The sequence below is a fragment of the Semicossyphus pulcher genome, unplaced genomic scaffold (assembly GCF_022749685.1).
Source record: "Semicossyphus pulcher isolate SPU_LCO1_2020_fin unplaced genomic scaffold, fSemPul1.0.p SCAF_20, whole genome shotgun sequence".
In the NCBI taxonomy this organism is placed as follows: domain Eukaryota; kingdom Metazoa; phylum Chordata; class Actinopteri; order Labriformes; family Labridae; genus Semicossyphus; species Semicossyphus pulcher.
In genome coordinates, this window is record NW_027211694.1 from 10,426,970 (window position 1) to 10,446,595 (window position 19,626).

The window sequence follows — 19,626 nt, forward strand, 5'->3', positions numbered from 1 at the left end:
GTACTCTGATTGGCTGAATGAACAAGTACTCTGATTGGCTGAATGATAAAGTACTCTGATTGGCTGAATTGACAAGTACTCTGATTGGCTCAATGGACAAGTACTCTGGTTGGCTCAATGAACAAGTAACCTGATTGGCTCAATGGACAAGTGCTCTGATTGGCTCAATGAAAAAGTGCTCTGATTGGCTCAATGAACAAGTACTCTTCATCTCTATGTAGAATCTGTAAATAGAGAGTAAGCTGTGACTACCTTGCCAACCTCTCACTTCATCCTCCTTTTTCAAGCGTGAAGATGAACTTACATTGGCCAAGAAAGTCACAAAAAGGTGAAACACCCTTTCTAGAGGCAGTATTTGGTTTGTCCATTCTGGGCTACTGTATTTAAATAGCAGGGCAGCATGGTGGACTCGGAAAGAGTCATTCTGTGGGGAATAAAGGGCTCAGTGTAAGGAACACAAAGGAGCCAAAAAGCCAAACAGGTTCCAGCTCCTTAAAAGTACAAATGTGTGCTTTTTCTCTGTATTATATAATTTGTATATTAAACAAAATTGTAGTTAGGACATATTTGGATTTAACAAGCAATTTGAAGACATGAACTTTGGCATTTTTAAAGTAGCTCTTTGGTGTCACAGACCTTACCAGTTTATCTTTGAATTGAGGACATAATCTAGTTAAAACACTCGTCCACTCAACAAGTCCTAACCCTGAAGGAGCCTTTCAAAGAAGCGAGGACCGGCTGAAATATCTTCACTTTCATAAATAATGTTTCCACTCACAAAGATAGAACTTCCTGTACAAGAATGCACACACACACACACACACACACAGCCCAGCCAGTCTAGGCTCTGCATTGTGTGTGTGTGTGTGTGTGAACTCCTCTACTCTTGCTTGAACTGGCCGCTGTGTTGTTCTATAGCTGGAGATCGTCTGAGGTGTTTTAGTAGATGTGAATATTACATCTTGCGCCAGAACGTATTACGTGTCTAAAATCACTGTTGGCTGTTAGATCCTGTCAAAGCTGCCATGTACATAAAGTTTAATGTGGATGTTATTAGTATAGAAACTTGATATTGAGTGACTGTGAATAACTGTTGGAGCACTGACTACGTCTCTCTCTCTCTCTCCTCATCTTTTCCTCCTCTTTATAAATTCTCCTCTTCTCTCCCGATGCCCAGGAGCGAATCATCGAGCGGCTCAAGGAGCAGCGGGAGCGGGAGGAGAGAGAAAAGGGGGAGGAGGTGGAGACCAGCAAGAAGGAGCTGAAGGAGTTGAGGGAGAAAGTCTTGCAGCTGCAGGTTGACCTGGCTGACCGTGAGGTAAAAACACACACGTGCAAACACACTCATCCGTGTCGTTACACTCTCCCTCCTCCCCCGCTCTGAGTCGAGGAAACGTGATTGATCTGTCACTGTAGAGCAGACCTTGGATCCTCTGACGGGCCTGTGCTGAAGGACAAAGTTAAATAGTCGCATTTTCTCGACAACAAAGTGCTTCACAACCATTGAAACGGTGATTGCAAGTAACTTCCTCATGCTTCAACAGAGGCACACGGGGAGATACAGAGGATTATAAAGCCTTTTTAAGCAGCGTACTCGATTTATTCATCCTGCAGAGGTTGGACAGCAAATTAGAAAAGTTATAATTAAACCAAAATTCAGCAAAAATAAGTACAACTAATGAGAGAAGGAAAAATAGACTGTGAGATCGACAGACAAGTCGGTACTGTTGTGGTGAAGAGGGAGCTGAGCCTGAAGGCGGAGCTTTCGATTTACCAGTCGATCTACGTTCCAGTTCTCACCTGTGGTCATGAGTGTCGGGTAGTGACCTAAAGAGTGAGATCGCGGATACAAGCGGCCGAAATGCGCTTCCTCTGAAGGGTGTCTGGGCTCAGCCTTAGAGATAGGGGTAAGGAGCTCAGACGTCTAGAGTAGAGCCGCTACTCCTTCGCATCACAAGGAGCCAGTTTAGGCGGTTTGGGCTTGATTAGGATGCCCTTCTAGGCGCCTCCATTTGGAAGTTTTATAATAATAATAATAATAATAATAAAGTTTATTTGTATGGCACTAAGGTTACAAAGTGCTTTACAAAACATAAAAGCCCAACAATAAAATACACAACAATGAAGGAATAAAACAGGAAGTAATATCGGGCAGTTTCATGGCACGTCCAACTGGGAGGAGACCCCGGGGCAGACGCAGAGCTCGCTGCAGGGATTATATATCCCATGTGGCCTGGGAAAGCCTTGAAACCCCGCAGGAGGAGCTTGAAAATGGGGTTGGGCAAAGGGACGTGTGGGTCAACTTGCTTTGCCTGCTGCCGTCACGACCTGAGCCCGGATAAGCAGAAGAGATGTATTAATATCTAACCAGAAATGTGATGTCTTTTGCTACTAGTAAGGGCTAACAACAGGACATGCATGCACTAGTGCAGAAGAAATTATTGTTTTTAGTTCAGTGAGTTGGGTGCAGACTTAGATATGATTGGCTCAAATTCTTGTCGCTTCGCCACTTGTTTTAGTACCAAGAGGGACAATAGATGCGAAGGAAACACACAAATATGCAGTCAGGACTGTGGAAATATGTTTTAAGCTGCATTTAACCTTCGAGTCTTCGATGAATAGTTTGGGGACATACACTTAATTAACCGTCTTGCCAAGAGTAAGATGGCAAGATCGATGCTACTGTCGCGTTTGTAAACAAGGTAAGAAGCTAGAGCGAAGCATAAAACCAAAAAATGTACATGGTTACAAACTAGCGGGCTGATTTAGCTTTAGAGAACAGCAAGGCTAGCAGTTTCCCCCTGCTGCTGAGCTAACTGCCCTTTAGCTCAAGCTTTATGTTTGAAATCCTCTTTTAAGTCTTGCCAAGAAAGAGAATATTTGTTTTTCCTCTTGAAGTCAAACGATTCCTTTAAAAGTGAAAATACACCCTGAAATCAAGCGCTCATGTTGCTGTAGTAAAAAGTCCTTCATGCCCTTTTTGACATGGTCTCCTCAGTTACTTTTAGTGATTGCGGGCTCATAAAACCTGTAACAGTCCCTTTATATAATTTGAGAATTACATGGGAAAGCTAACAGAGAAAACAAGCATTCCTTTCTACACTGCTAAACACAGATGTGGGGTTCGTCTGACAACAGCAAAATATATATGCACCTAAATATAATCGGAGTAAGCGGCAAGGTTCCTCTGACCAAAGCCCAGTCAAACATGAGGATCCGTAGTCTGGAGTTGGTATTGTCAGTGAAGGGTGAAATTACACGTCTGAGTGTGTCTCCTTCTGGTTTCGCTGGCCCTACCAAAAGAGGGAAAGACCAGAAAAGACAGAGGGAGAGACTTCACGGATGGAGGGATCGAGCTGGAAGAGCGAGAGGAGAGGAGAGACGGGTCATGGGAAAAGTTGTGGAAGAACAAGTGACGGAGTCGGTCTTGGCTTCCTGGTTCAACATAACATGTGCATGCTCGATCAGTTTTACCGAAAGGTTTCCAAAATGACAAATATGACTTAATGAATAAATATAGGTTAGTTGATACAATACCCACACATCTGCTTAACACATATTTTAAAGACACGCATTTAGGATAATTTCTAATGAATTCATTCATGCTGAATTACTTTATTAATTAGGCATTTATGACTATTCAAAAGTCTTCTATATCCCGGAATTCTGGAATATTGACGGCCAAACTGGCCAACAAGAGACTAGCATAAACTCTCTAACGAAGCAATCTATGATCCCATCGGCTACAGTCTGACAACGATATAGCCTCTGGGGACAACGATAAACATGCCGCGAATTCTGGTTTAGCTAGCGTTTAGTGATAAACGACTTGCAGTCAAGACTTCCTTTTCGCGTGCTCAGATCAAGTTGAATTTTAGATCTAGATGACGATGATGGGAGCCGGGATGTCATTACGGCACATTACGTTCTGCCTGCTTTTGCTCTCCACACGGACTGTTCTTCCTGCATACGCCGCAGCCTGCTGATACGTGATTGTCAGTTCTACTCGGACTACAAATGTAGTACAAACGGAAACCAGAACACTTGCCTTCCCTAAAATTCAAGCCCCTGCATACAGATGCTACATTTCTATGTAGAATCTGTAAATAGAGATTACTCACTAAGAAACTGTGCTGTTGACTTCCTTGCTCATCACTCTTCCTCATCACTTGTCTGTTCTTTTCTCCTTGCAGACTTCAGTGTTGGATCTGAAGGAGAAGGCCTCCTCTCTGGCTTCCTCCACTCTGAAGAAGGACAACAGGCTGAAGAGTCTGGAGATCAGCATGGAGCAGAAGAGAGAGGAGTGCATCAAACTGGAGAACCAGCTCAAGAAGGTCAGCAACACGGACATACTGTACCTCTTCGAGCGGATATTCAGTTCTGGCTTAATAAGGAATTATAATTGAATCTTAAAAGTAGACAAAGAGATGGTGTGGTTGCATCAGATCGGAGGTGAACTGATGGACTAAAAAGGTTCAAAGTGGTAAAAAAGAATACATAAAATTCTGACTTGAACACAAAGGATGAACAGGAGGATTTAAACTAAGGAACACTTCGTCTCTTCCTTTCCTTCCCTCTGTTCCCTTAACTGTTTTTCAAGACAGATGACTGGCTGTGTGTGTGTGAGAGTGTGAAAGAGTTTGCATATCACATATTCTCCCCCACACAGCAGCCCATAGAGCGGTGTGTGTGTGTGTGTGTGTGTGTGTGTGTGTGTGTGTGTGTGTGTGTGACGGCTCGCTGACAGCCTTACAGTCATTTTCACAGAGTGGAGAAGACAGCACCACCGCCGCACCCTGAATGTGTGTGTGTGTGTGAGAGTGAATGTGTATAAAGGTGTCAGTGGATCTCTGGTGTTTCTCTCATCAGAGTTTATTTCTGAGTCTCTCTCTCTCTGTTGCCATGGATGGAAAAAAGACGTGTGTGCATGCGCATTCATTGACGTTCTGCATGTGACATTGTGTGTGATGTTTTTTGTTCTGTCTCTCTTCCCTTCCACACAGATCTTCTTATAATATCATCAGACACCCAAACATTTCTTCTCCACACAAAGACCTGTAAAAACTCTTCCAAAACTAATAGGGTTATGTGTTGTGTGACCATGGCTTGTGCGCACACACACACACAGTCAATCTGTTCCCAAGAGAAACATTTGCTTCTGGGAAACACACACAGCTGTTCTAACCTCTAAGCTCGTTATAACTTTATTTCATTTGCGTCTTTTTCTTGTGTTCTCCGTCCTATGAGAGAAAAAAGACACCGACACACATTTGCTTTCTAATGCTGCTGCTAGTCTTTACATAAATCACCATTATGTGTGTTTGTGTGTCGAGAGTGGGAAGCAACTCTCAAACCCAAGACACTTTCCGTGAGCTGGACTACAGTGTTTAACTGAATAACACTCATAACACAGTGGCATTTATAAGACAGCATATGTGTCCAAAACTAATGACGTTCCCATGAGCCACATCTGCACTTTGTTTTTAGTGCTAATGTTAGTAAGTTAAGTTTATTTGCGTCTCTCACAGAGCGAGGTCACAGCGCTTCACAAAAAATCACAGCACAATAATTAGAACAACGATAATGATCAAAAAATGAACAAACACACAGGATAGAAAAATGCAACAAAATTATGTTACATGGTCAAAAGTCTTTGACTGCTTTTTAAAAGCATCAGTTGAACCGCAAACAGTATATGAGTTGGAACAGTGTTCCAAAGTGTCGGAGCAGGAGATTCAAAGTAGCGAGGAACAACAAGTAGACCCTGGTCAGAGGACCCAAGGGATCTAACTGCACTTAATGATATTCATGCTGTTGATGATGATGACATTGAGGATGTAGTTTATGCTGACTAGGATTTTAATGATGATGATGATGACTAAACTGATCTTGTTGATGTTGCTGATAATGATTATTATTATAAAAAATAAATAAATAAAACGCCCTATTCACTGCCTGTCGGCACCAGTGTCCGATCGCACCGCAAACAAGCTGTTTGTTGGCACTTACTGACTTCGTTCCCTCCTGTCTCGATCGTTGCTTGTGTTGTATTTACTCTCAGGTGTACGTTGCTTTGGACTAAAACGTCTGCTAAATTAAATTGTAACATCTATTGGTGATATACAGATGGAGCAGGTCAGCAGTGTGTTGGGTGCTTAGTTAGCATGTTAACACGCTAATATAGGATGGTTAACATGGCGATTATTTAAACAAAACACCGGTGTGCCAAAATACAGCCTCACATATAGGGGTGGGACAAAATGTCGATACGGCAACATATCGTCGTCCTGACTAGTCCAATACAATCGTGATGTTATCGCTATTGTTGGCCACGGATCGCATATCGTACTACTCACATAGCGTGGCTGTATGCTCTGTGCCTTGTTTGCTAGTTTTTTACTGAAAACTAGTTTCAGCAGGAGTCAGTTCGAACTGGTTTTCGTCGTTTTACAGCCCACACTGTGTGTTTGTGTTTCCTGCTGAAAGAATAAATAAGAAATAAAAAAAAGAGTTATTCTGAAAATTGTGGACAAATTGCTAATGTATGATGGCGTATTTAGGCCATTGTAGAAAAAAAGAAAAGAAAACGGAGCTGGAGAGAAATATTACGAGAAAATACTTAAATTCTGAGATGAAAGTCATAAATTTGCCATTAAAGAAAACGGATATCTCTGAGATTAAAGTGGTAAATTTGCCAGAAAAAAATTGCAAATTTGTGAGATTATAAAGTCATAAATTTGCCAGAAACAAATACCAGGAAAATCGTGTGTTTAAAGTAGATTAGCATATTTTTTGTCCGTAATGCAAGGTTTGTTTCCTTTTAGTAGCAGGCATGAGACTTTATAATTTTATAAATTTGCTAGTTAATTCTGACAAATGTAATTTTTTTATGCGGCAAATTTACCACTTTAATCTCCAGGTTTTTTTCCTGCAAATTTATGACTTCAATCTCAGAATTTTCTATTAATTTCTCAGAACATTACTCTCCTCCGTTTCTGCCTGTAACATGAGCCTAGAAATTCGTTACCTCCTGCATTCATACATCAGAGGGCCTTGGTAATGCTGCATTGAATTACCTTTGACTTTGAGTCCTCACTCTGTACAAGCGTCTCTGTTTTAAACATTGAGCACAATCTACCAGATGTGCTGAAAACAATCTCTGCACGGTCAAAGTCTGGTATATTAAACTTGTGTCTCTGCCTGAAAAGTCATTTGTGAATGTCATAGTATTAACCAAAGACCAATTATAGACTAACGATACTCTTAAACTGTTTACAGAGGCACGGTTCACTTTCATCAGATCCATCCAACCCGTCCTCGGCGCTCATGTTGTTGTTGGCCTGTCCTCTGTATTTTGACCATAAAACTGTGGTCACCTAATTTTGAAAGCTAAAGCTCTGTTTATTTATAATAATTAATTTCTGTTCCAGGCTCACAGTGCGGCGGCAGATTCCCAGGCCAGCACTGAACTCTCCGAGCGTATCTCCTGCCTGGAGCAGGAAGTGGCCCAGCACAAGGAGGATGCTGGGAAGGCCCAGTCCGAGGTGGAACGACTCCTGGAGATCCTGAGAGAGATGGAGAACGAGAAGAACGACAAGGAGAAAAAGATCCACGAACTGGAGAGGTGAGAGGGGAGGATGGAGAGATGCGTTGATACAGAGCGTCGACACAAAGATCGTGTTGTATTGATGGTTTAATTTTAGATTGGACCCCAGTTTGATGCTCAAATCGTAATCCTTCCTGCAGTACTAATCCATCAGTTTCCCTTTTTCTCACCCCTTCCTTTCCCTTCTTTCTCCCCCTTTTCTCCTTCCATTTCCTGTCATCCTTTCTTTCCGTTAACATACCTCCTTCACGTGTGTGTGTGCGTACTTATGTATGCACTTCATTTGCGTGAGCGGGGGGTCTATTTTTGTGTGTGTGCGTGCGCCCATCACACCCCCAGAACCCCCTCTGCTTCTCATCTGTGGCGTTCGCAGCAGTCGCGAAAACAGGCCCCTCCCCCCGCTGCCTCTCAGCAGCCAATGGGGGGGATGGTGTGGGACTACCTGGGCACGTGAGTGGCTGGTGGCCCCCCCCAGATGCACGACAAAACAACACTCACTTTGCTTGTTGGAGGACGGGATATGAGCGCACTTTGAAAGCAACCAGCCCCATGTGGAAAAGTAATGTGGAATTAAATGCTTCCTTATTGCTTTAGAGATGATTTGTGCCGTAATTTTTCCCATTCGGAAGTGAAGCTCTGCCCAGCGCGGGACCGCAAGTTGAGTCAGAGGTTCTTCCATTGAGACTAAGATGTTGTCTGACTGCATCCGACACATGCAGTATACAAGAGTCATCAATCATTATGGTTATTTTCTAGCAAAAACACACACATTTTCCTGCTTCTGACCAATCAGAGTGGAGAATTATTTCTATTTATCTTTTATACAATTAAACCAAATTCAGAGAAAACAAGCCATTTGAATTCCTCACCTTGGATTCTGGGAAATGTCTCTGTTTTCTGACATTTTCTCTCTTTGAAATGCATTAAAAGAAAATATAAAAATACAAGCAACAGTGACTTTTCTAGAGATTTCTCATGTTTCCAGGCCTTTTCCACATGGGACAGAGCCGAGTATGTTCACTAATAATCACCAGCAAAGAGTTGCATTATTAGCTGCATGTTCACCATGCTTCTCTAATACAGCTTATCGGCGCTGTCTGCAGACTTAAAACAAAAAGTTCAGTTATCCAGTTTAGGGATGTGCATTTAGGTGTTTTTTTGACAGGTTAACCGACAAGATTAAAATGTTTCGGATTGGATAAAAGTCTGGGACCCATGCGAGTCCTCAGGTCTCCACCGCAGCAATAAGTGTAGCCGCGAGGTTGTCAGCTGTGCGTTCGGGGGACCCATTCTCTGAACTTCTCAGAAAGGCGCTGGTGTCGTCACAGCCGCTTTTTGAAATGAGATGGGGCGCCACTCGTCACCCTGGTTACAACCAAACATGGTAGGAGCAACTTGTTTTGGCCGTTTCTGTCTACCCGGAGCTGTATGATACGACAAACAAACAGTATCACGATTACACCAGGGGTCTCCAACCCCGCTCCTGGGGAGCTACCTTCCTGCATGTTTTAGGTTTCTCCGTACTCTGACACACCTGATTCAAATTATCTACTCGATATCACTCGTTATCAGTACGGAGAAACCTAATGACTGAAAATTTGTTGGAGCAGATCGGCCGGCGTTAAATGTTGCTGGTAAGGTTTTATTGGCCTACGCGTTGTAAGCTTGTTGTTAGCTGTGTAGTAAGTTAAACTTATTGTTGTCATAGAAACAAAACCTGCGTGCAGTGTTTTTTCTCTCACCGCTCAAGCGCTTCATCCCAGCGCTTTTCCGGCGCTATGCGGACATCTTGATGGGATTTGGTCATTTGGCTCGATATAGCCCAGTAGCTCCTGGCACCCACTCGCACTGACCACGCTGACAGGCAACATAACTTTCTCCGTCATTACTCTCACTCTGCGTTTTCCCCTCAGACTGCCGCGCTCTCTCCCTCCTAGCATGGAGGGCAGAGTTTGTTGAGAAACTTGCGCTGGACCCGCCGGTCGGGATGCTTGTGGAGTGTGTGTCTTGGGGGAAATAGTCCCACACGCTGCTTTTGTTTTGTTTCATTCCTCTCAGGCTCAGCTCAGCTAACGACAACAAAACGTGTGTTTCCCAAATAAGTATGTTTATTAAAAAATTATATTTAACCGCTTTACTGGTAAAAATTCGTAATGGTTTGTGAACGGTGAACCGGCTAAAGTGCACATCCCTAATGCAGTTGTACACTTACACATCTGTGCATCAGCAGAAGTTTTGTCCTCTCTTACGGTTTGACGACTGCTCGCTGGAGTTTGTAAAAAACGAGGGCACAGTTTGGCACCAGAGTCTCTGCTGTGCAACTCTTTGAGCCTCTGCTCCTGTCAATGATGCAACTCTTTCATTTAGTGGCTCTGTTTTCACACTTCACTTTTGTTTTACTTTCAGACGAGGATGCCTGACTCGCAGAGTTTAACACACTTTTTTTTTCTTTTAGTAGGAGTCTGGACAGTTTAACACTTATTTGTTACTTTATGCTAATAGGAATGGTCTGTCTGTTTCTAACTACTTTTCTACCTGCTAACCTGTTATGGAATCTATATCTACCTCTCAATCTGTCTAATTCTGACTACACCTGAATTTCTGTCTTCCTGCATGCCTGCCTGCCTCTCTGTTTTACCTGAATGTCTGTTTTGTTCTGCCTGTTTGTGAGTGTTTCTGTATGAAGCCTCGGGGGAGTACAATAAGTAAAGCAGGCTCAGGCGTCTTTATCTCATCGCAAGCTTTAAATAATACAGTTTAAAACTATCTCAAGTCTACAAAGATGTTATATTTCAGTTAGAGTAGCTAAAGTAAAGTTTGTCTTCGAGGGTTAGACACATCAGAGCTGTCTGCTCTTATCAAACTTGTCCCGCTGTCTGTCTTTACGACGCCTTTGATTTCTGAACTGTGATACATCTTTAATCTTCCTGTTTCTGCCTTGGACACAAACTCTACCCACCCTCCTCTCTCTCTGTCTGTGTGTTTAGTAGCTTGACTGTAAGTTTAATTGATGTTAATGATTTTAGGGAGAATCGCTGTTTCCGCTCTGTGTCTCCGTCTGGCCAATAGAAATAGGAGACTATTAATAATTCAGCACTGGCTGACTTCAAACTGGTGGGTTTTTCAGTTGCCACAGATGGAGATTTACAGCGGTACTAGTATTGTAAATATATTGTAACTTGACTTAATAACCATTTAAATGACACATGAGTTTAGATGTGGCAATTTTTAGTTCTTATGACACATGCATTTGAGAGATGTTTCCTTCTCCGAGTGGATTAGAATCAAATATATTTAATATCCAAACTTTGCAGGCTGATCTTGGACAGCTTTTAAATTGGCTTACTACCGTTTGTACGGACACAGCGTCCAATAACAGTAAAATTAAGATTAAGTAGTTTTTTATTAGGAAATGTTACTTTCCTTTTATATACTGGCACACGCACACAGTCATTACTGTGAAGACAGCAGTTTGTAGAGCTTACATAAGAGGCTGTTTTGACATTGTGTGGTTCAATTTAGCTGATAGAAGTATAATGAGGGGAATATCCCTGGCTGACTTAAAGTTGTGGTCGAGTATTGACATGGTGAAACAATCATTAGGAAGGCAGAACTTACTCCCCGCCCTCCTTAGTTACTGTTGCTATGCTTTTCAAGCAGCGCATTCTGACATGGAACATAAGCCTCAAACTAGCTAAGGGTTTAAAATGTACCACTTAAATAACTATAAAAATAATAGCTCCATTATTTCTGACACTATGGACAACAGCACTCGTTCTCCTTCTCATTTTTACATGACAACTGTCAATTTTACCATCAGAAAAGACAGCCGTTGCTGACAGATTTTGTCAGCTAGCAAGCTAATTAGGCTAATGTTAGCTTCATACGTTTCTTAAAAACACTGTTTCTAGCTGACTTTTTAAACTTGCCATAATTTCAAACCACAATCTGAGATATTACCTTAGAGGGGGTGATTATGCTAACTTCAAGCTTTATATTTCACTAGTAGCATAGCATAATTCACTGTTTAAAAAGCTAATTTTTCTCACACTGCTGCTCTGTGCAGGCCCTCATACAGCCTCTGCCTGAAACGACTCAGTCTGCTCTGTCCCTTTAAGAATATCAGCCCTTATGCTTCCTTCCAGACATCTGGGAACCCAGTAGAAATTTCCGACTTCAGAAGCGTTCCAGGTGCACGAACTGACGAACTGATGTTTCTTTGGCAGGTCTTTAACCAATTTAACAGTCAGCTGTTCAGCCTACTTGCCTAACTTAACTTTGGTGGAGAGAAGATAATTTACAGAGATTATTAATAGTAACCAGCTACCTTATCACGTTGGCGACATTTCTTAAAAAAAATGCTCATGCAGAATATCTGTTAGTATGTAATAGTAGTTGCTCTTTTAATTATATGCAGGCAAATTTATATAATGTTGCTTTTCAGTTGATAGTTCACCATTAATGATTTTCCTCTCCATGGGTTGGGCCATTGTTGTGTGACGTCAGAAATCTGATTCTCTGTGAAGTCGGGGTACTTGAATCTGCCCCGAGTTCACAAGTAGGTGCTCCGACTTAATTCCAGAGCAGGAGGTTGGAAAAACTTGAGTTCCCAGTTGTCTGGAGCGCAGCATCACAAGCCCGTTTTTTATCTGATTGGCCAGCTCTCCGAAGCCTGCCGAGGCTGCTCTTTGTGACGTCACAAAGTGCAGCGTGTAGAAAAAACTGTGTGAAACCTGGCGTTCACAGTAGCCTGCAGAGAAGCTTACTCCAGCATACTTTTACCCACAGATTTGAAACATCACCCACGTTTAGTCTGGACATCCAACACTATAACATTATATATGCCTTAAAATGTGAAACAGCATAATACCCCCTCTTTAATAAATGAACATTTGCCAGATTATTTCTAAGACCTAAGTTCTAAGTATTTCTGATTCTGAAGCAACCATTAAGGCCTGTTCATTAATTACAGCAGTTGTAACTATAAAAATATTAGGAACATATATATTTATATATAACAGTAAGCACTGACCCTGAAACATATAGTGTACACATATTCACTTTATCCCAGGGCTACCTCACCCTGCTGTGATTTGTAATACTTAGCCTGGAGCTAACAGGTACGTCAGATGAGAATACATTAGCCTGTGGCCAACCCTTAGCTTGGTAACAGGGCTAACCCTGGGCTACAAGCGAGCTGAGGGAACATTACTAAGAAAAAGATCACATTTAGGTTAAACAAGGTTAAAAATCAACCCTCTCTCTTTTCCTTAAAGTTTGAATCCAGCTGTAACGGTACCAGGTTATTTATTTCTGTAACTAGGATGCTAATTGGAGCGGACTCAGTGACTTCACACTGAGGGGAAATGGAGCTGAAAATCTGCCCTGATGGCCAAAATAAAGAATTTGGACAGAAGAGTGGAAAACAGAGAGAGGGGAAGAAAGAGGAAAAGGGAAGGGAAGGTGGTGAAGGAAAGAAAAACAACAAGACAGAAATTAAACATCGGATGTAGACGGAGAGAGAAAAAAGAAGAAGAGACAGCACGGTGGGTAGAGGGAAACAGAAAACGAAACTGACAGAAAGGACTGTAAAGGGAGGGAATAGAGAGAAAAATGAAGGCGGTTTAGAGAGATGAGGAATATAAACCTGAGTAATGGGAAATTAGAGAAGTTTATTGCGTGTTATATTGTTCTGTAATGGACAATTTGTCTTTGGCTCGCCGTCATTAGCGTGCGTTCCCAGGCATAAGCTCACCCCGGAGTTTGGGCTCTGCCAGTTCAACCAAACATATGAGGAGTGATTGTGTGGAAAACTTTTGTGGTCCACCAATTTAGGAAGCAAATTTTCTTCAAATTTCATATCTTAATGATAACATGCTGTAGGCCTTTTGGGCTGAGACTTCTCCCGCAAATCTAGGAGCCGCGTACTTCTCAAGTGTCCCCCAGCGAGAAGCGGAGGAAGTCGTCTGCAGTATCAAAACCATTGAAGAAGAAATAACTCATCCTGAGCACGCTCCCAGCTCATGCTTTGATTGGCTAAACGCTCGTTTTCTATGGTTTGTGAGTCCTGTTTCGTGTGTTTGTGTCTTTTAAAATGTTGTAGAGGTCATGTGAGGTGAGCAGGCCTCTTATAACCCTCTCTGCCATACTGAAAAGCCTGCATTATACCTGTCTATGTGCCTGTCTGTCTGCCTGAATTGCTGTGTTAATTTGTTTAATTATGTCTGTCTTGCTTTCTTTCTGTCAGTTCTCTCTCTCATCTCTTTCCTCTTTGAATCGTGATCAAGCTAGCTAACCTAGCGCTCAACTCTCTCACCTTTCCCTCTCCTTTTCTGTCTCCCTTTTCCTTTCTTTTATCTTTACAATGCAACACTGTCTCCTGCTCTACTCAGTCTTGCCTCAAGGTTAGTACTGCATGCCTATTTTTCTCCTACTGTCTCTCTCTCTCTCATCACGCTCTCCTTCATTGTCATACTTCTTGTCCTTGCATCACGACACTCTCTTATCTCCCTCACTCTGTCATAAACTCTGCTTTTAATCATTCTCATCATGTCTGTCCGTCTTTCTGTCTTTGAAGGAGACACCTTGACTCTCACTCTGCTCTTTTCCTGTGTCACATCACTTTGTCTTTGAAGAGGAAAATTCACAGTTTCCTTCTTGCACCCACCCTGCTAATCTTGTCACAGTATTAGCACTGGGTTCACATTTATGGCTAACACAGCAAACGAGAACAATTATCAGGCAGTGGATCGCCAGTATGAACTTGGACAGCTGGGCACTTTTATTCAGAGTTCTCCTAAGTTCTGTTTTTTTTTGGCTTTTAAAACTTTTAGTTTCTGGCTCTACAGTTGAGAGACTATTTTAGCAAGACTCAAATTTTAGGTCCAAAAATTGTTAGAAATGTTACAGTTGGACTTAAAAGTTCTTGTACAGCTTCAAAAGAAAAGTTAGACCTTTTGAAAAATAAAGTTATTTGCTTTCTTGCTCAGAGTTTGAAGAGAAGATTGATACCACTCTCATAATAGCAGGGTAAATATGTAAGCGGGAGCAAAGACACGGTTAGCTTAGCCTCGCATAAACGCTGTAAACAATGGGGAACAGCTAGCTTGGCTCTATCCAGAGGTATAAGAAGTCAATTTACCAGAATCCACAGCTGACTTAACTTTTATGTTTTATCCTGTTGTCATTACAATGAAGTTGCCTGGCAATTTGCGGTTAGCTTAGCCTAGCATAAACACTGTAAACAATGGGGAACAGCTATCCTGGCTCTATCCAAAGGTATAAGAAGTCAACCTACAAGCACAACCGCAGCTGACTAACTTGTGTCCCGTTGTCATCACCATGATGTTGCCCAGCAATTTACGGTTAGCTTCACCTAGCATAAAAAAAATTTAAACAGTGGGGAACAGCTAGCCTGGCTCTATCCAACGGTATAAGAAGTCAACCTACCAGCATCCACAGCTGACTAACTTATATGTTTTATCCCGTTGTCATCACCATGGGCTTGCCCGGCAATTTGCGTTTAGCTTAGCATAAACATGACGAACATTGGGGAACAGCTAGCTTGGCTCTGTCCAAAGATATAAGAACTCAAACTACCAGCCCCTCACAAGCTTACTAACTTCTATGTTTTATCCCGTTGCCATTACCATGAGGTTGCCCAGCAATTTGCAGTTAGCTTAGCCTAGCATAAACTATGTAAACGATGAGGAACAGCTAGCTTGGCTTTATCCAAAAGTATATGAAGTCTAACCTACCGGCACATCCACAGCTGACTAACTTATATGTTATGTCCCGTTGCCATCACCATGATGTTGCCCGGCAATTTGCGGAGACTCCAGCAAGTCGCTGTTCCCAGCCAAGAAATGGTGCTGCAAATACCATCTATAAAACTGCAACTTGTGGTTATTACACTTTAATTTGTATGGATTAAACACATGAGATAAAACATGTACATTTGTGAGCTTTACAGGTGCTGGTAGGCTGATTTTTTACCTTTGGAAGAGCTAGGCTAACGGTTTCGCTCCAGTTTTTATGCTAAGCTAACTAGCTGTAGCTTCATATTTAATGTACAGATCTAGTTCAATAGCTTAAATATAACATAAGTCTGGCATAAAAGAGCATCAGATACATCCCAAGCATCAAAAGCTCCCTTCTTCTAGTCTTTTTTGACGTTTAACTTTTCCTGCACCCAGGAGGTGACTCTGTAATGAGATTTCAGCATGCAAACTCTGAATTTGGTCTTTTCTAACAGACATATCACAGTCATATTAAAATTTATCTGACCTACACATTGCCATCGACCACATAATAACCACTTATTCCTTCTGTTTCCTGCATAAATCTGGTGGTCTGAGTGTTCTGTGCGCTCTGCTCTGCTGTAAAGGTCTCCGCGGTGCCAGCTCCTTCTTTTGCTCTTTTCTTTCTTTTTCAACTTCCAGAGCCACCGTTCCCCCTCGCCGCCTTGTCAGCTTTTTCATCGCTGTTGTTCTGGTGTTTAGTGATTCAAGTCTAGAGGGGGAAAAACTAAAGAAAAAGTTAGCATTGCAATGCCGTCTGGTAGACGACAGAAGACTTATTTTTCTTCTTCTGTCCTTTTCTTCTCGCCTTGCCTTTTTTTCTGGTTGTTTTGATCTCGAGCTAAGGAACTCCTCATCCACTGCCAAACGTCTGACATCAAGGTTTCTGCGGCTTTAAAGGGAATTGCATTGTTTCTCTGTGTGTATGTGTGTGTGTGATCCCTTTGAGGTCCCGTATGACTCTGAGCATTGAGGTGGTGCAGGGATTTGTCAGCTAATGGGTGACAACAAGCAGACACACACACACACAAAAACATGCGCTATCACAGACCCATGCACATTGGTTTTTCTTTCTTCCACACTCACCCACACACAAACACACACACACATACAAGAAGGACTTTGCCAGCTAATAGTTGACAACACTATCGCCGGGAGTTAACTAATTAAAATACCTACATAAACACAAACAAACAATTCTCAGTACTGAGAGAAATCAGAGTATTTAGAAAATAAACAGATCCACGATACAGTTTGCAGTTGCTCCTATTAAATTAGCTTTGTGTTGTATAAGCTCTTAGGTTGGATGAGTCTGTGTATTTAATAAAGGTGATAGAATACATATATTACCTTATAGCATTGTTATTACACTACCTATAGAAATATTTTATGCTTTACTGTTTTAAGACAAAGAAATGAACTGCACCGTTCTCCTGCTGTGTTTCATCCCAACTCTCTCCTCCCCTGTTTCCAACACTATCTACTGTCCTCTACCTGTCATAAAGGCAGAAAATAAAATAAATACATTTAGGTCATTTGGATGAGTAAAAACTATGTGAATCAATCAGATTCATTATTTCACTTTTTTAGACCAAAAAAATCAATCAATTATAATTAACAGTTTATAAGCAGTTTATAGATTATAAATCAAGTTGATAATAACAATATCAAGATTGTTTTTTATATACTGTATGTTGAAGATCCCGAACTCATCAGAACTACGAGCAAAACATTAAGGTTAAAGGGGGGTATCATGCTAATTTCAAGCTTCATATTTCACTCCGGGATACCTGTGGAGTAGCTTAGCATCATTTACAGTAACCATTTTTCTCACACTGGGGCTCTGTGCAGGCCCTCATACAGCCTCTGCCTGAAATGACTCAGTCAGCTCTGTCCCTTTAAAGTCGAGGTGAAATGAAAAATGTCATTTTAATCCTTTTAGATCACATCCCCGGTAATATTGTGCATCTATTTGACAATATAGGCCAAAAAAAAATACAGAAAATTCTTCGTATTCTTATATCAAAATCCGATCATTTTTTCTTCCTGTAAAACAAAATATCACGTGTTGCTGGAACCAACCAATTTCAACCAATAATATCATGACATCCACCTGTCAATCAATCTGCAACATTTTGCCGAAGAGCACCAAGAATGCTCAGTCAGTTAGCTAGCTACTGTGCTGTGGAGACCTTCTGTCTACGCCCACTTCTCAACGATCAAATCAAATCCCTCTAATGATATGTCCCGCCTGCATGTCCTGTTTCACTCGGAAATACGTCACGATACAGAAGCTAGATACTCTCGAAATGCTGTTTCATCTCGACTTTAAGAAACCCCGCCCCTACAAGCCATCGTATTCTGATTGGCCAGCTCTCCGAAGCCTGCTTAGGCTGCGCTTTGTGACATCACAAAGTGCAGCCTGCAGATTGAGCTGAGAAGCCTGGGGATTACTCCAACATACTTTTACCTACAGCTTTGAAACTTCAAACATTGTAACGTTATATATAAGTCTTAAAATGTGAAACAGCATGATACCCCCTCTTTAAAAGAATGCGGCTGTAAATCACTGCCTGCATGTATTTAATGCTTATAGTTAACAGCATACTGTTAGGTATTAAAACATTATTGAAGTACTCTTCTTGTGTTGTTGACTCAACCACACTTTTATCTCGTGTTCAGATCAAAAGAGGAATATGAGGCTAAAGAACAGAGCGTCAGAGTTTCATTCTGGGACTGTGTTGTTCTCCATGTTAAACAAAGACACAGCCAACATCAACTCCAGCTCTCTGTCACATGCTTACACTATTACTACTATTATTAAACACTTTCCCCTTCATTTGCTGGCTCTTTAATATGGATAAATGCTGTAAAAAAGATTTACTTTTATAATGACAGATTCTATTAAAAGACACTTTATTCTGTCTGTTCTGGGATCCTATTATAGTATTCTTTTAGAGCTAGTTTCCACCGTCACTGTGTATTATCTCCTTTTTGACCTCACACATTTACACTCTTTATTTTTCCAAATGTCCTCCTTCCACTGTAAGTTTTTCAGCGCCAAGAGGGCAAACCCAAACTAATATGTTTTTGAACATTTTTTCATCTTTTATAGCTTTTATAGGCGCAGTAAACCTAACCAATACTTCCTGTATTTTCAAAGGAAACACTGATGTCCAACTGTTTAAAAGGAAATCCTTGATGTTAATGTTGGGCGAACTTTGTGCAGTAAACATACATGAGGCCCCCGAGCATTTCTGATCAAATATTTATACAGGACTCCAAATGTAATATTAATATTACCTTAATGTGGGTCCCTGAGTATCAGCGGCATGCTAATGAGGGAGGCTGAAAACATTTTATTTTGGAGACTTTATGGGATTGTGTGCGTGTGTGCGCATAAAGTTATCTTTAAGTTTTAATGAAGACTATGTTTGTACATTTTGTGTGTATGCGTCAGTTATATATAACTTCTATGAGTGTGTGTGTGTGTTTCGCAAAATTTAGGAAGTTCAAAGTGCTGTCAAATATTTTAGTGTGTTTGCATATGTTTACTGTATGTTATATTACGTGCAGATGCATGCAAAACTGTGCGTGTGTGCTTTGCATGTGTGTGTGTGGTCCGACTTAGACGCTCTGACACAAAGCAGGTTGTGTTTGGAAGAGCAGACACTATGTTTGTGCGTGTCCCTCTATCAGCACAGTTTTGGTAAATTTTTGTGGACTCACCCTGCTGTGTCGATGAGTGTCAATCGTTTTGTGTGCGGATGTGGTTTGGTTGCACTTTTGTACGTGGTGTGGGTTGTGCTGTGGGTGAAGTGAACTCTCCTGTGATTCCGCCTCTTCCAGCGGTTTTGCAGCAGTTGTTGAAAGCGATTTCAGAGGGAGAGTGAAGGAAGTATTTTACATAAATTAAAACATTAAAACAGTTTCACATGGCACTTTGCCCGCACGGAGCCAAGCCATCGGGTTCACCGAGCAACTGATGCTCCTTAAAGCAGAGAGTGTGATCGAGTGTTTGAGTGTTTAATTAAACATGTGTAGATGCACAACTGAACTTTTTATCCACTGCATTCATGTCAGGATGGAGTGTAAATGGAAAGAAAGAACATGCTAGATCAATCAAATCTGATCAGCTTTTAAATTTAGTTGGAGGTTCATTTAAGTGTGTGCAAACTACCAATAAAGACAATAAATAGGAGGTCTTCATTCAGAAATGTC

At 41.5% G+C, this 19,626-nt stretch overlaps 1 protein-coding gene across 5 annotated transcripts in view; it reads left to right on the forward strand.

Moving 5' to 3' along the window:
• The window catches only part of LOC138599323 (ELKS/Rab6-interacting/CAST family member 1-like), a 154,923-nt gene that overhangs the window by 58,371 nt on the left and 76,926 nt on the right, over positions 1-19,626 (forward strand). For 3 of the 5 annotated variants that reach the window (XR_011308717.1, XM_069670927.1, XM_069670929.1), the window contains 4 exons: positions 1,178-1,318; positions 4,194-4,334; positions 7,431-7,624; positions 13,999-14,010. Coding sequence is in view for 4 of the 5 variants with exons in the window: in XM_069670927.1 (XP_069527028.1) it covers positions 1,178-1,318; positions 4,194-4,334; positions 7,431-7,624; positions 13,999-14,010 (488 nt within the window). In the remaining variant the exon portion in view is untranslated. The remainder of the gene's footprint in view (positions 1-1,177; positions 1,319-4,193; positions 4,335-7,430; positions 7,625-13,998; positions 14,011-19,626) is intronic. The other 2 variants (XM_069670928.1, XM_069670930.1) reach the window with 1 other exon arrangement.